At 42.1% G+C, this 16,285-nt stretch overlaps 1 protein-coding gene across 1 annotated transcript in view; it reads left to right on the top strand.

Moving 5' to 3' along the window:
• arhgap35a (Rho GTPase activating protein 35a) overlaps positions 1–16,285 on the top strand; it is a 60,493-nt gene that overhangs the window by 24,179 nt on the left and 20,029 nt on the right. Inside the window, exon 2 of the mRNA XM_089013627.1 lies at positions 11,901–15,748. Within this exon, the coding sequence (XP_088869753.1) occupies positions 12,017–15,748 (3,732 nt within the window). The 5' untranslated portion in view covers positions 11,901–12,016. The remainder of the gene's footprint in view (positions 1–11,900; positions 15,749–16,285) is intronic.

Raw genomic sequence — 16,285 nt, 5'->3', positions numbered from 1 at the left:
TCCGGGGGGGCTTTCCAAGTGTCCCCCGGGAGGAAAAAAATGCTGTCACAGCGGCAGCGAAATAATTTTCCAACAGAGGCATTTGGTATTGGGTGCGGTGTTTGCATGAACTGAAACGGGCAGAGCAGTTGTACATTTTCAGTGTATGTCCGTCCATCCATCCATCCATTTTTTATCACATCAATCTTACTCAAATGTGTTGTTTTCGTGAGCAAAATTGCTACTGGAGGTCGGTTTTGTCACTTCCTCTCTCAGACCAAAATCCATAGAAAGAGATTTGTCTAAAATTTCACAAATCATTCCGGGGAGGAAAATTGAGTGCTGCTATGCAGTTTAGTATTATTAGTATAAGTATTAAATGTTGATTTAAAAAAACAATCTACAACTAAGCAAAATCTTTATATCTGATTGATAGGATTTTAAGGAGAATGTCCAAACATCAGGAAAAAAAACCATTGAGAAACGCTTATGTGATACTGTGTCACAGTCAAATTTGTGCTATGCGGGGGCTCAATTTATTTCTGTTTCGTGACCATCAAGTGTGATTTTCTTTCCGATCACATAGGGCTCAATTGTTACTAGTTGACCCATATAACCCGCTTACCGTGCTTAATCAATCCTTACAAACACAAATGTATTTGTTTATAATTGATGACAACTGTGATGTGAGTTTTAAATGACTCGCTCAGTTGCTCATTTTGATGAGGAGTCATCACTGTAATTATAGTAAGGCACATGCACGTAACCCGCTGTCACTCCCGTGTGTGTGTGTGTGTCTCCCATGATCTAAATGGGAATCTGACTCGAGGTTAGCATGTCAGTGTGCAGAGCAGCCTGGCAAACACACCTCCTGACAGGCCAATTAACGTGGATGGGATTTAATAAGCAGTGCGGCGGGACTGAACGGCACGATATTTACCAGTGCGGTCAGCTTTCAATCGAATTTAGATTGCTCTGGCCATTTGTCTTTTAATTCCTATGATTTAATAAACCGCTTTCGTTCTCAAACGATTGTGCCAAGAGTTTGATTTAGCTTCTGTCTTGGATTGTTTCGAGTCGGGTGGGAGCCTCACTTGAGAATCCAAACATCGGAGTGGATTTTAGGCCGGAAGCCAGGTACAGTCCGCAGTCAATGCCACGCAATGCAGCTTGTGATTAATACTTACTACGTAGGTTTAGTTCAGCAATTAAAAAGTGTTTTTGTGAGGCGAATGGATGGATCATGTGGATGTAATTGTTCCCCAGGATATAGTTTCAGTTTATAGGATATGGTGGGCAAGTAAAATGTCACTTTTTCATCCTCAAGTGAGAATTTATTAACTCATTCACTGCCAGACTTGCAAAAATGTGTCCACTCCAGTGCCAGTCCTTTTGTTATTGTCACTGGAATACCAGGACCCACAGAATATGGAGTTTTCGGGGGGTGTACCTTTTTGTCATTTAAAAAAAATATTTTGGTGTTTTAGTAGTGAATTTTATCATATGGTGGTGGATTCATGTATTTGCATATACTCTCAATAAATAGCTTGGAAGAGGGCTGCAGAGGTTGGGCGTCGGTCGTGATACTCCCCTGCGGCAGTAAAACAATAAAAAGCAATAAGACTCAAATAGATAGAAAGATAGCTAGCTCATAGAAAGCAAGCTAGCTATATAGCTAATGTTTCCTGACTCAAATAGCTAGCTAGCTAGTTAATTGTAGTTAATGAATTGTCAAGTAAATACTCATCATATCTATTAGCTATCTAGCTAGCTAGCTAGCTGGCTATTAACTAGCCGCTCTGCTCCCAAACTCTGCAAGTCACTTCCACCCAACATCCGTAATATTGACTCCCTTCCTACTTTCAAATCTCACCTCAAAACCCACCTTTTTAAACTTGCTTTCATGGTCTAGTTTAATCTGCTATTTTATTATTTATCATTTTATTCATGGTCTTATTGTTTTATGTATTGTTCTTTTATTGTAAAGTGTCCTTGGGTGTTCAGAAAGGCGCTTGTAAATTAAATGTATTAAATACAAAATCACACATCTGGAAGCAGCGCAACAGGGGAAAAGCAATGAAAGGAAGTTGAAAGAAAATGTGGAATTATTTAAGAATTCATGGACAAAATATAATTCATATTAGTCTGTGATTCAGATATTTTCAGGCAAGTAGAAAAGTCCGTGCAGGCCCTGACGGCCCACCACTGCTGAAACAGAATAGCAAAACCGAGGTACGTAGACTTTTGCCAAAGCCCGTACACCTGCTTAGACACAAATTTTCTCAAGATTGGTGTCATCATTCACTTGGGAGGGGTTAGGAAAAACATAACAAAAGTGCACAGCAGTCGAGAGTCGAGTATGTGTGTGTGTTCCAGTTTAGTTTTCAAATGAAGGGCTTACTTCCTTACTTGTTGAGGCTTGTCAGGGAAACGGCCGCAAGAAGTGGATATGAATGATGCTGAAGTGGCTCTGCCACTGTACCATTAGCCAACCACAAGTGTGAAGCACTCAGCTGAAATTGCCCGCGTTAACCTTCTTTTCTCCGGCACACCCCCATCAACTCACTTTGACGTACAAATCATGTCGCGCTGACATGTTGGTTTAGCTTCCTTTCTGGTCTCACACCTCTACCCCGCCCTGACGAGGCTTTCTCCCATAACATGATTTTCTTTTGTTCGTGGCGTGCCTCACTTAAGCTTTAGCTTTTGTTTGAAAATAATGGTTGCTAACTATTTTGAGCCACTACAACAAAAAATAATAACTCTGGTATAATAATGTATGACGTTTACACAAAAGTTGATTTCCTAGTTGTCATTTTCAAATCCATTATTTCTTGGAAAGCTTGACAAGTTCTCCAAGTTCCCTATTTTCCAGTGTATAAGATGCATCATAGTATAAGGCGCACCTCCAATGAATGATGTATTTTCAAACTTTTTCCACATATAAGGTGCACCGGACTATATGGTGCACCTTCAATGAATGAACAAAGTTTTCCCAAATGTAATACAGTAACGTCTCGTTATATCGATATTCAAGGGAGTCCGAAAAAATATCGATATAACCGGGACTATCGATATATCCGACCCTGTTTGCATGTAATTTTCTCCGTGCGTGCATAGAAATAGTATCGATATAACCGGGACTATCGATATATCCGATATCGATATAACGAGACTTTACTGTATATAAATATAGAAAATGTTTCGAAATATAAGGCACTATAGTAGAAGCTGTGGTGCCGCACTACTTCTTCAGGAGGAAATGAAGTTGTGGCTGCTGACAGTAGTTGTGAGACCTGTTGTGGCTTAATATTACGTCACATATAGGCCGCACTTCTGTATAAGGCGCACTTTTGAGGAAAATCAAGGCTTTTGGTGTGCGCCTTATACACCGGAAATATGTTATTTGTTTTTCTTTTCTTCATACAAGTTTTGCTCTTACGTTTTAAGAATTGAATGAAGACAAGATGGATGACATTTACTCCTTCACTGCCTAACATGTCCAAAAATGTATCCACTCCAGTGCCAGGGTTTTTGTCATTGTCACTTGAATTCCAGGATCCACAATATTGCGTTTTAGGACTACATAAAAATTAAATGCAGCGTAAGAAATTTTAGACTCTTTTAATGCCTAAATTAAATTAAATGGGTCTGGAGTTATATAAGCTTGAAATGAGGGCGGCTGTCCAAAATGTTTGTGTGTGTGTGTGTGTGTGTGTGTGTGTGTGTGTGTGTGTGTGTGTGTGTGTATATATATATATATATATATATATATATATATATATATATATATATATATATATATATATATATATAAGGCTTTAACAACAGCTGAAGCTGGAACAAAGTGCGAACATAGAAAAAATGGCAATGGTGCCCCCTTTTGGAAAGGAAAAACATTGCCAGACGCCAGCGCTTTATCGACACACAAGCAAGAAAAAATAAAACCCGAACAAATTCGGAAATGGTGCTCTACGTCATATGTTCAATTCCCGAAGACATTTGTGAATGGTAGTGAATGAGTTAACCAAGTTTACCAAGTTCACCTTTTATCATGTAGAATACATTCCAGACCATCCCGCAAGAAGTGAAACATATTATAGCAATGCTGTAGGTGTTTTTTTTTTTCGCTTTGTTTTTTTCCCCCTATGTGACAGCCTCTGCGCTTAGGAACTGAAAATGGTTTGACAGTCCCTTCTGCTCACCCCGCATGTATGATTCATGACATCACGCTTCGCTTGGCCAATATTGACAACATCCTGTTTGTTCCAACCAACCTTATTTATGAGCAAGCCTTTACAAGGATGGCCGACAGGTGCGGAGCAGATATTTCTTCTTGACTTTTCACAACGTTGCATCTTTCCACATTTTCCTCAATTCTAAAATCAATAGCATTTTCATTCACATGGAAATAAATCAGGCAGACGTGAGTTCTTTGGCTGTATGTATTTACAGTGACATATGCCAATATCGTGCCGCTCTCCTATTATCTGAATATTTATATCTATTTTCAAGTGTGAGTGTGTACTCAAGAGAAGAATTAACCTGCTTATTCAAAAAGATCTATGGACAATTGCACACACTATACTGCACAACGACTGATAGCTGCAAGACAGAAGTTAACAAGCACAGTTGGACGGTCCCATCTGTTCTCTCTTTTCTTTAGAGTAACCACGATATAATCTAAAAAACCAACAGTTGCTTAAATGTGGCATGTGGGCTCCCACTAGCGAGATGCAAACCATTGCCATAAAAACTATGTGCAAATTGTAACAGTGTCTTAAACCTGTTTTTTAATCTATGACATTGTCATATGGGGCGGCCTGGTAGTCGAGTGGTTAGCACGCCGACTTCACAGTCCAGTGGTCATAAATTCAAACCCCTCTCTAGCCTCCCTGTATGCAGCTTAGATGTTCTCCCTGGATCTGAATGGGTTTTCTCCGGGTATTCCGGTTTCTTACCACATTCCAAAAACATGCATGGCAGGCTCAAACACTCTAAATTGTCCTTGGATGTGAGCGCAGATAGGTGTTCATCTCTCTGTGCTCTGATATTGGCTGGCAACCGGTTCAGGGTGTCCCTCGACTCTTGACAGACAGGTGGGATAGCCTCCAGCAACTCCCTCACATACACACACATCTGATTTCACATTTGCCTCCACAAACTGGAGGTTTCGTCATTCAGATAAATGGGTGGGGTGGGGTCGGGGTGGTGGAGATACTGTCACTTGAATCATATAGTATAAATCTAGCTGATCAAGTTGGACAATTTCCCCGTTTTGTTTTGACTGGAGACTGCAGTCGATGTTTTGTTGTTGTCTGTGTGTCTTGACCTCGATTTCTGCATTGCATTGTCAAGATGCTTGTTGCTTTTATTTTTTCTTTCACCAGAGCACATAAGGGCTGAGCCGTACCGAATCGTGTAAATCATGGTCAAACTCATTTTCCTCTCGGGACCGTTATGAATTTGGGGAATCCATTAGATTGTTTAATCCCCTCCACACATAACATATAGAGTACACAACAAATTAATGAACGACTAGTTTTCAAATTTGAAGTAAAAAATAATGACTGTTGTTGTGATTTACATGGGACAATTTGAAATTTTGGTTCAGACTTTAACAAGCGTCACAGAATTTCGATTTGCTTTCGTGGGCCGAATACAATAATGTGGTGGGTCGGATCTGGCCCCCGGCCTTGACTTTAACACCACTGGTGTAAATGGCATCTATTTGGGCCGTGTGTCGTCTTGTGCTTCTGCCTGTGTGAATTTGATGCTGTTGAAACACTGCTGCTGCCTGAGCCCGCCTCAATCACGCCTGCCCATCTCACGTTTAACATGACTAGAACAAGCCCTGTGAAATTGCAGTCTTCACTGGCAGTCTGGCAACGCCTTTCAGAATACACATTCTTTGAAATGGGTTTACTTTATCTTCCATTTCCCTCGAGGGTGACCCTTGTTCTCCATTTCTCTTTTTCTCATTTAATTGGACCCAAGACTCAGTAGTGAATTGAAATTATTCACGGTGGGGAATGTGAGGTGTCTTAAAAAGAAAAAAAAGAGGGGAGGGGGTATGCTGTGTGGATCTTTTCCTGAATCTGTGAAAAGTCTGCTGCTTCAGAAATGACTTCACCATGATTGCTGTATTTTGGTTCATGCTGTTTAGAAGTCAAACTAATGAATTTCTTCAAAATGGGGGTCAAATCATTTCAGGGGTGGAAAACTTGGCAGTTAGGCTTGTTCAGACCTGATCTATCTGCAATCAACATTATAACCCGGCTAATATTAGGAGTAAACTATTGTTATAATGGTTTTACATACTTTATTGTCGCGGGAGCATTTGGAATTCCCATAATTTCCCCTTCCTGGTCACCCACCTGGAGAGAAATGGCCTCCACATTGAAGTAGACGCCGCACTGTCACTGCTTTTGGATCAAAGTGCGACATTGAGATGATTTAAAAGGCAGTAGTTTGAACCTCCAGCTCCTTTGGCATATTATATTGAGCCGCACGATCAGCGGGACCCGCGACTGTGGTTGAAGATGCTAAACCGCCGTTACACACACTTTGCCTGCCCTTTTATCCTCACCCTTCTCCAGATAAGCCCTTCATTATTTCAATAACCCCTTTTCATATGACAGAACATTGATCTCACCTCAGCTGTGAAAGTGGGTGCCTCTCCCTTCTATTTTGCATTCTTGTTGAGTGTGTTTTTTACCATCTTTGTTCCACTTGTTATTTTTTTGTACCCTCATCCTGCATCCTTCCGCCCTCTGTCCGTCTGTCTGCCGCTCTCCTTGGGAGGTCTATCGGTAGCCAATGCTCTATCGCCACCATGCCAGACAGGCGGAGAGGTGGAAGTGTCTGGTTTGGATTATCGTAGCATTTAGCAAGCTAGCATGCATCGGTTAAACAAAATTGTATGGAATGATTCAACATTTAAAGGACAACCGACACAATTTTTTTGTTTCCTAACTGACATCAGAATAACGTTTTATATCATCTAAAATACTGATATTTTTAGTCAAATGCAAAACACCAATAAAAATGAGTTAAAGTGTCCTAAAACTACTTCAAAATGACCTCGGAGATGGCGAGTTTCAGAAGGTCCCGCCCCCTTGTTCGTGACGTCACGTTAGGACGTCTTGCCTTGCACTAGAATCAAAACAATGGCTTCGGATTCGGAGAAGATGCTTTCTCATTACTCATCCAGTTATGAATATGATTCAAATAGTTCTGAAGAGGAAAGCATAAATGTTTGCAATCGATTAAAGAAGTCTTTCCCTATCAATTCGAGCCGTCAGGACTCCAATGTAGCGCCCCAGAAAATGCACAAGATGGCCCCCAAGCTCCGTTGGAAATGGGCTGATTTGTCTGCTGGGAATTTGTGTCAACTAGTATGAAATGGGAGTCTTGGCGCAACACACAACAATTCACCATCGCGTTATTTATGTGTTTTCCTTGTAATTTCGCCATCAACACGAAGTTTTCAGACCAAACAAAGTACCCAGCATGAATTGTGCGTCGCTTTCTCGGTCAGGGGCGTTCCTGACGTGACGTCACGTCAGGAATCGTCACAAACTCAAAAACAAGACTTCCTGAATATTCAGCGCAAGTCTTAAAACGTAAAATATAGCTATATGCGGTGGAATCTTTGTAAAATATGCTCAGTACAAGTCATCTGAAGTGATTTTACAAATTATGGACACAACTTGTCCGGCGGCGTCGGTTGTCCTTTAAATGTGCATAGAAATTTTTACATTTCATAGACAACTGGTATTTTAAGTATTAAATGTTTTACTTGAGACATGTCTGTATTGTAGATCTTCACCCAATACAGAGTGGACATGTCCCCCCCATTGTAATACTGTATGTTGTTTTACATTTTATTAATCTTTAAAAAATGTGTTTTACTCCAAAAAAATATTCAGTACTCTCTGAATTTCATAAATAAACAGCTTGGATCGCTTTATGAGAAGAGCTTTCTTTCATGATCATCCTACTCGTTCATACATGCTTTCTATTGTTAGTTGTCATGTGATAGATGTCTGTGGGCGCAGTCGTGGTAATACATGTCAGACCTGTTTGCGGTTTGTACATTTGTCAACCTATGCCTTTCAAAATGGGAGCAGATGACGATCAGGGAGCGGGAACGGTGCAAAGATTTTCCCTAGCTACAGGTTCTGTCTCCTGCTCTCCACTTCCAATTTTTTACTAATGGACAACACATCCCTTGAGACGGTTGTATGAATGGGGAGGAAGAGCGTGGGAGAGGGTGATGGTCAGAGAGACAATCTTGACTGATGGGGATGGGAAAGTGAGAACATGAAGATAATATTTGTGAGGCTGACGGCACACAAGCAGAACAACGACAAGAGTGAGGTGGGAGTAAGTGCTTGAACGCTTGCATCATGCGGGAGTGGAAGCGGGAAGACATGTTTGCAGGAAACTGGGAGGAAAAAAAAGGCAAGAGGTTGACTTTGCCACTTTTGCCTTGTTTGCCACTGTCGTTGCCATCACGGTCACACTGCTTCATGACTATTTCATGACTTAGTCAATTCCCAGCCCTTGTGTAATGAAAAAGCACGGTACGTCCTAGCAAAAACTTTAAGCGTGATTCTTCACTGAGGCATTTTCATGACAAAATTTATGGTAATCTGCAGAAAACAAAAAAATCAAATGTTACTGTCATTATGGAAATGATTTGCCTTGAGGAATATCTCAGGGATATCCGAGGGCTTAGTCATTGATATTGTCAGCAACCAAGATGTGCAATGATCCTCTTCAGCGGCTAATAATCATTAATTTCCAGGAAAAGTTAAATTTTAAATTGAGATTGTTTTATGATTTATATTTTGTTGTACTTATTTACATTTGCTTGGCTAGGCTAGCGTTAGGTTTGGCTGCTTCTCTGCCCCCCCATACTACTAAAAGGAATAACAGCTGCGCCATGAGTCGCACCTGGGCATTCTGGGCAGGGAACCAACGCCTCTTCTTCCCTCATCAGATTTTGTAGCACGTTTTTATGAATCTTAAGCTCTGACATGGCACTTCTGTCACGCCAATAACAAGCGAAAAAGCATGGATACACACTAGGGAAAATCGATTGAGTTTTGAATTTTGCTGTTTAAAAAATAGAAGGCAAAGTGATTTTTTCCAGATTGGGATTTTTCCACAAATGTTTTAAAACTGCCAGTTTTATCAGTCTTCCATTAAAACCAGTCTTGTGTAAATGACCTTAGTTTTGTAGCTTGACCCTTAACCCATCCACACGTTACCACGCCCTGCCCCTTCTTTCCTGAGGGGCTTCCAGTGTGCGACCCACATGGCCCTACACCACTGACCTCGATCCCATCCACCCCCCCCCTCCAAACCATTCTTCTCCATACCCCCATCCTCTCCTGGTGTGTAACTTCCCTCCCCCAAACAGTTTCTTCCATTCCTTCCTGCACTTCTCCCAAATCCTCCTCATTCTTCTTTTTCTGCTTACCCTCCAGTGTTTAAAATGATAGACAAAACGCAGCACAGGCCTTAACCGATCTCTGCTTTAACCCTTGGCCCTGAGTCACTGGTATGCAGCAGGACATGCGCAACAGACACCAGGCCTCTGGGCGAAGCAGAAAATTGCTTCTTTACATGCCTTGAGTGAGTTCAGTTCAGTCTTCGGTGTCTGAAAGGTCTACCCGAAACACTGAACGGATTCTCCAAATTAATGCATCTGTTGTTTATGAAATGCTGCTCGTAGTCTGAATTGTATTGAAAATAGCAGATTTGTGAAGATCCTCTAACAGGAGTTCTAATTTCTGCCACTGTCTGTGTCAGTCAGATATCATAAAGCAAAGATGGAGCTCCTCTGTATATATTTGTTGAGAGAATTTCAGTATGTATGCTTTGCAAATGTCCCCATTGTGGGACTATTAAAGGCTTTCTCATTCTGGTTACATGGAAAAGCATTAAAGAGACCTTTTCCACACCTTTGTGTTTTTTTTTTTTTGCTACAGGGTTCGAATGTCTGTTTTCAATTGTTCATAAAGACGGTTCTGTGAAAACTAGCCCTGAGACATCCGTTGTTAAAATCGTGTTGACACAAGCAATTCCTGTACAAGTACTACAAGGGTTTCCTCGGAACAAAGTTGGCGTTAGGGCACATATGCTAGCAAACTGCTTGCATGAATGTTGCAACTTTTGTGGTGACAAGTTAGATTTTATCCTCAATAATGATCTTCAGTATTTTACCAAAGGGAATTATCTGAGTAGTCTTTGTGTCCACATGCCCGGGCATGTTTGCTTAAGCTAATATAGGTCATCTGTCTAAGTAGGACATCATCATGCCTATTTATCACTCAGTAAGCATTTTTTGCAAGTGTGTCACCCAGGTTTTTGTTGTTTAGAAACTTATGAGAATGAAAAGTCTCTCTACCTTCACTGTACTTTTATTTTGACCTGAAGCATGGCAAGTCAAAAGATAAAAGATATTACATCGAAATATCAAATTATTAACATTTCTAGGAAGATGAGGTTTGTGTCAGTGACACCTTGCTAAATATGTTATGACTATTTCCTCTAACATTAAAATAAATGTTTTTGATGTCTTTTTTCTTTTTGTCCCTGACCTGGAAAAGCACAGCACAAAATATTGCCTTCGTAATTGAAATTTACAGTCAACAAATGCCTTCAGCATTTTAAAAGAAACTGAAAATCCTTTGTGTACGCCGTGGTTGGCACATGGCAATTGTGTGGTTGTAAATATACACTTGTTCTACTGTGTTTATAGTATTTGTTTCGTATTTCAGTAACTTTCACTGTCTGTCCTGTTTCACCACCTGACCATAAGAGTGACAAATTCATACATTGAATTTTCATTATTGAACGATGAATGCGCACATCCACAAACTCGCTACAGTGGCATGAGAAGGTTTGATTTGATTTGATTTTGTGATCTTTCTCATGAGCAATTCATGCCAAATGATGATTTTTATTTTTGTTTGTTTGTTTGTTTATGTTTTACTGTATTGAATGCTTGCGTTAGGACATGGATTGAAATGTCATGATTGTCTTTGGCTGTATGGAGCTTTGGACTGTTGATCAGCAAAGGTCCTTTCGTGAAGAGCATTCTGGTCTCTTTTTGATTTGTTTTTAGTCTGTGTTTCATGACAGAATGCATGAGAATGTGATAGTCCAAATAAATATATAATTAGTGGCTTAGATGACAAGATAACACTCAATCGTCATATCAACTGTTAGACGGCACACTAGTGATTTGAAATCAGTTACCATATGTCGGATTTGTTTGCCATTTGAGAAAAGTAGGAAAAATAAGTTTTGATTTTTTTTTTATTTATTTATTTTTTTTTAGACAAGTCAGCAAACAGACTTTTACTTTTAAAATGCACATGGCTTTCCCTAGTTGGCCAATTAGGAAGTTGGAACACGTGTATGCTTTCATCCGTCGTGTGTGTCTTTCGTTTGGGGCGAGGGGAGTATGATGTGCTAGTTTTCACTTCTGTGTACATGTGTCATTAGGACAAAGTTTCTTTCGAAAGCAACAAAACCACTGCTTTTTGCCCCTCACAGTATGGCCCACATTATTGTAATGTTCATTAATAGTCACAAAATATTGGATGTCAACAATGATGATGCCCCCATTGTTCACAGTGCCACCCTGTTGAAAGGAGGAATAGTCTTTTGCTGAGCTACAGCTTGGTTAAATAATGCTTTATAATGCTGACCTCAATCTTTCCAGGAAACATCTATTGAAGGAATAGCATCACAAATTAAACATGATTATCAGCAGTCTGTAGTAATAAAGATGAGAGGCTCTTTAACTCCACTTACATAGTTTGTCATTTTTATTTTTTATTTCCATGGCATTCGAAATAATTATATTTTCTTCTTTTCCCTCTCCTTTGTCTGTTTCACAGGCTCAAATCCGAGTATAGTTAAATCTTCTTGAATGGGATCCTCGTGTCCTTGGCAGCCTCCGTCTCTCGCTTCGAGCTTGAGGCAAGCATGACAGGATGAGCTTCTGCCAGCGATTATGATGGCCAAAAAGCAAGATGTCCGGACACCCACCTACAACCTGGTCGTGGTTGGGCTGTCGGGTACAGAGAAAGAAAAGGGCCAATGTGGAGTAGGAAAGTCCTGCCTGTGTAACCGCTTTGTACGACCAAGTGCTGATGACTTCTACCTGGACCACACCTCAGTTCTCAGCACCAGTGACTTCGGAGGCCGCGTCGTGAACAATGACCACTTCCTCTTCTGGGGAGAGGCTGGAAGGACCATGGAGGACGGGCCAGAGTGCCGTACGAATGTGGTGGAACAGACCGAATTCATTGATGACCAGACATTTCAGCCACACAGAAGCACTGCACTGCAGCCATATATCAAGAGAGCCGCCTCCACTAAGTTGGCTTCAGCTGAGAAGCTAATGTACTTTTGCACAGACCAGTTAGGGCTAGAGCAAGACTTTGAGCAAAAACAGATGCCCGAGGGCAAGCTCATGGTAGATGGATTCTTACTATGTGTAGATGTTAGCAGGGGCATGAACCGCAGCTTTGAGGATCAGATGAAATTTGTTACAAACCTCTACAACCAACTTGCCAAAACTAAGAAACCCGTGGTACTGGTTCTCACCAAATGTGATGAAGGAGTTGAGCGCTATATTAAGGACTCGCATACCTTTGCTCTTGCAAAGAAAAACCTCCAGGTGGTCGAAACATCAGCACGCTCAAATGTCAATGTTGACTTAGCCTTTCTGACACTTGTTCAACTAATTGATAAAGGTCGGGGGAAGCCCAAAATAATCACCTACTTCGAAGCGCTGAAGCAACAGAGTCAACAGATTGCCTCAGCCAAGGACCGCTACGAGTGGCTTGTCAATCGAATCGTGAAGAACCACAATGAGTTGTGGCCCAATGTCAGCCTCCGCATGCAAACAGCCCCAGAGTACAAGGACTATGTCTTCCTTGAGGGGACGGCTAAAGCCAAGAAACTCTTCCAACAACACGTGCATAGACTAAAGCAAGATCATATAGAGAAACGCAGGAAGGCATATCTTAGCACTCTGCCACAGGCTCTGTCTATACTCTTACCACAGTTGGATGAAATAGACCACTTGAGCTGGTCTGGAGTCCAGAAAGTGCTGGAAACGAAGAGAGATTTTTCCCATTGGTTTGTTATATTAGACGACACACCATGGGAGACCACACCGCACATTGACAATATGGAAGATGATCGTATCCCCCAAGACCTCCTTGAAACCCGCACGGCTGAGGCTATATACGAGACCCATCTGGAGCAGCTCAGGAATGATCGCAAACGGGCTGAAATGAGATGGGAATTCAAGGAGAAGCTGAGTATATCTCCATTCATCACGCCAGGCAAACCATGGGAGGAGGCTCGGAGTTTCATCATGAATGAAGACTTCTACCAGTGGCTTGATGAAGCGGAATACCTGGATATCTACAGTAAACACCAGAAGGAGATTATTGACAGGGCCAAAGAAGACTTCCAAGAACTGCTTCTTGAATACTCTGAGCTTTTTTATGAACTGGAGGTGGATGCAAAGCCAAGTAAAGAAAAAATGGGAGCAATCCAAGAAGTACTCGGCGAAGAACAAAGATTTAAAGCCTTACAGAAACTGCAGGCTGAAAGGGATGCTTTGGTGTTGAAACATATACACTTTGTGTACCACCCGACAAAGGATACCTGCCCCAACAGCCCTCACTGTGTGGACTCTAAGCTTGAGCAAATACTTGCTTTCAGATTCCCTACTCGCTATGCGTCACCAGATAGTTCAAGACCAGATGGGGGCAGGGCCGAAAGGATAAATCTGGTCATACTCGGGAAAGATGGGCTTGCCAGAGAGATGGCGAATGAAATAAGGGCATTGTGTACCAGTGATGATAGGTACGTGGTGGATGGAAAGATATATGAATTAACCCTTCGTCCCATAGAGGGCAATGTACGCCTGCCAGTGAATTCCTTCCACACACCAACTTTTGCACCCCATGGTTGCCTATGTTTGTACAACTCAAAGGAGTCACTGTCCTATGTCGTCGAAAGTGTCGAAAAGCTCAAAGAGTCAACTATAAGTAGAAGGGAGAGGGAAAACATTTTATCCCAGCTTCCACTTTTCCTCCTGCTTGTTACAAAGCGTGGGGTCGGTTCTATTCGGGATATTGGTGGGGAGACAGCTCAGACTCTAATCCAACAAGGCCTGCAGGTGGCAGCAAAGCAGCAGTGTAGTTACCTAGACCCAGCATCACCAGGCATGGGCTACGGGCGCAATTTCAACGAGAAGCATCTAAACCAGATGCTGAGAGGTCTCTTAGAGTCTCGGAGAAGCCTGCGGAGCGCCTCACCACCCTTCCCCTTTTCAATGTCTGCCTTCAGAGACTCTCAGTCCCAACCGATAGCAGAATCAGACCTCAAGATTGTCATGTGCCTCATGTGTGGTGACACATATGATCTAGACCAACTACTTGCTCCTTTCTTGTTGCCCCAGCATTGTCGACCCACCAGCAACATCAACAGTGGCACCTCTGTCCTGCTGGATTTGAGTGCAGGTGGTCAAAGGCAGACCATTGAGCTGTCTTTGCTGTCGTTCCATTCCTCATTCTCCTTGCGCAAGACGAAGCTTGTCCATGGCTACATTGCAGTCTACTCTGCTCGCCGGAAAGCCTCTTTGGAAACATTATGTGCTTTCCTGTGCGAGGTTCAAGACATCATTCCAATCCAATTGTTAGCAGTTGGGGAAAGCCAAATGGAGCTTTCAGACTCAGAATCGGCGAAGGAACAAGTCAGTCAGGGAGAGGAACTCGCTCATGAAATTGCGGCAAGGTTTAACACAATAATATGTGGTCATGGGGGAGTTGTAGGCGGGCTTCATAAAATAGATCTTTTCCAGTCCTTTCTCAATGAAATTGTGGAGAAGCGAACTATTATTGAGGCTACACACATGTATGATAATGTGGCTGAAGCATGCATCAATGAGAGCACCAGCCCCCGCTGTGGCTCCCCCAGTCCGGTGAACATTCTTATGGATTCAGAAGATGATATTGACCCATCACCGCCTGACCCAACCCTGAGGGAAGATGGAAGTCTTAGCTCCCATCTGGTAAGCTTCAAACTACCAGATCTTGATTCAAGTGATACCTTTTCTGTCATTTCGGAAATGAGTACTTTTGAAAGCAAGCTGAACAACAAGGTACCACCTCAAGTCAAACCAAAGCCTGTCCGCAAAGTCAATCTTGGACCTTATGTGGACCAGCAGGTTGGCACCAATCGACGCTCCTTGCCCCAAGCTGTCACCTGGGCTCCAGGCAGTGACGGTGGCTACGATCCCTCGGACTACGCGGAGCCCATGGATGCTGTGAGCAAACCGCGACACGGCGAAGAAGAGAGCATTTACTCTGTTCCTCATGATAGTACACAAGGCAAGATAATCACCATCCGCAATGCCAGCAAAGGTCACTCCAATGGGAGTGCTGGGGGGAATGGGTCCGACAGCGAAGCTGATAGCAGCTCACTGGAACGCAGAAGAAAGTTGTCAGCCATCGGTGTCAAGCCGAAGCTTTACAGAGATCGATCCAAACGGCTTGGAAAGTTCAGTAGTTTCAGGACAAGTTTCTCAATTGGCAGCGATGATGAAATGAGTCCACCCAAGGCTAGCCATGATGATGGAGGATCCCAAAAGGACAATTCCATCGAGGAGAGTGAAGATCCTAAAAAGAGAAATATTCTGAAGAGCCTACGAAGAAATGCAAAGGTCAGTGTTGATCACACACTGCGTTTTTGGTGTGTCAATGTTACACTGAGTGTGATCTATATATCTGCTTCTCGAACACATTAGCCAAAATTACGTTACACCACCTGTGCAACAATGCAGTACTTTAGCTACTCCAAAATCTAGTGTGCCCTGATCATTAAATTGCCAGACGCACCAGAGGCATGGAATATAATATGCCGGAAAATACATAGAGGCGTAGTACGATCTACCAAATTCAAAAACACACTGAATTAGGATTGTCACTGGCACACAAATTACGTTTTTATGCTAATCGCAATCCACTTTCTATCACAAATTGTTGGGTGCAGAAAGGGTGTGTCAGCTTAATGGGGTGCATCATGGTCCACCAAATTCCAAACACTTGACCTTAAAAATAAAGGTCCACCCATTTTAATCCTGAGCATATGGGCACCTGTCCACGAACGTGGTTCCATTATGCGCTTACACATCATTTTTGCCTCAAAAGCCAGATTGTTTACCAGCCACACAATCACTCCAGTGGCCTACAGTCTGTGA

This window comes from Hippocampus bargibanti, linkage group LG14 (assembly GCF_051943395.1).
Source record: "Hippocampus bargibanti isolate YZ-2025 linkage group LG14, ASM5194339v1, whole genome shotgun sequence".
Lineage (NCBI taxonomy): Eukaryota > Metazoa > Chordata > Actinopteri > Syngnathiformes > Syngnathidae > Hippocampus > Hippocampus bargibanti.
This window is presented reverse-complemented; position numbering and strand designations above follow the sequence as displayed.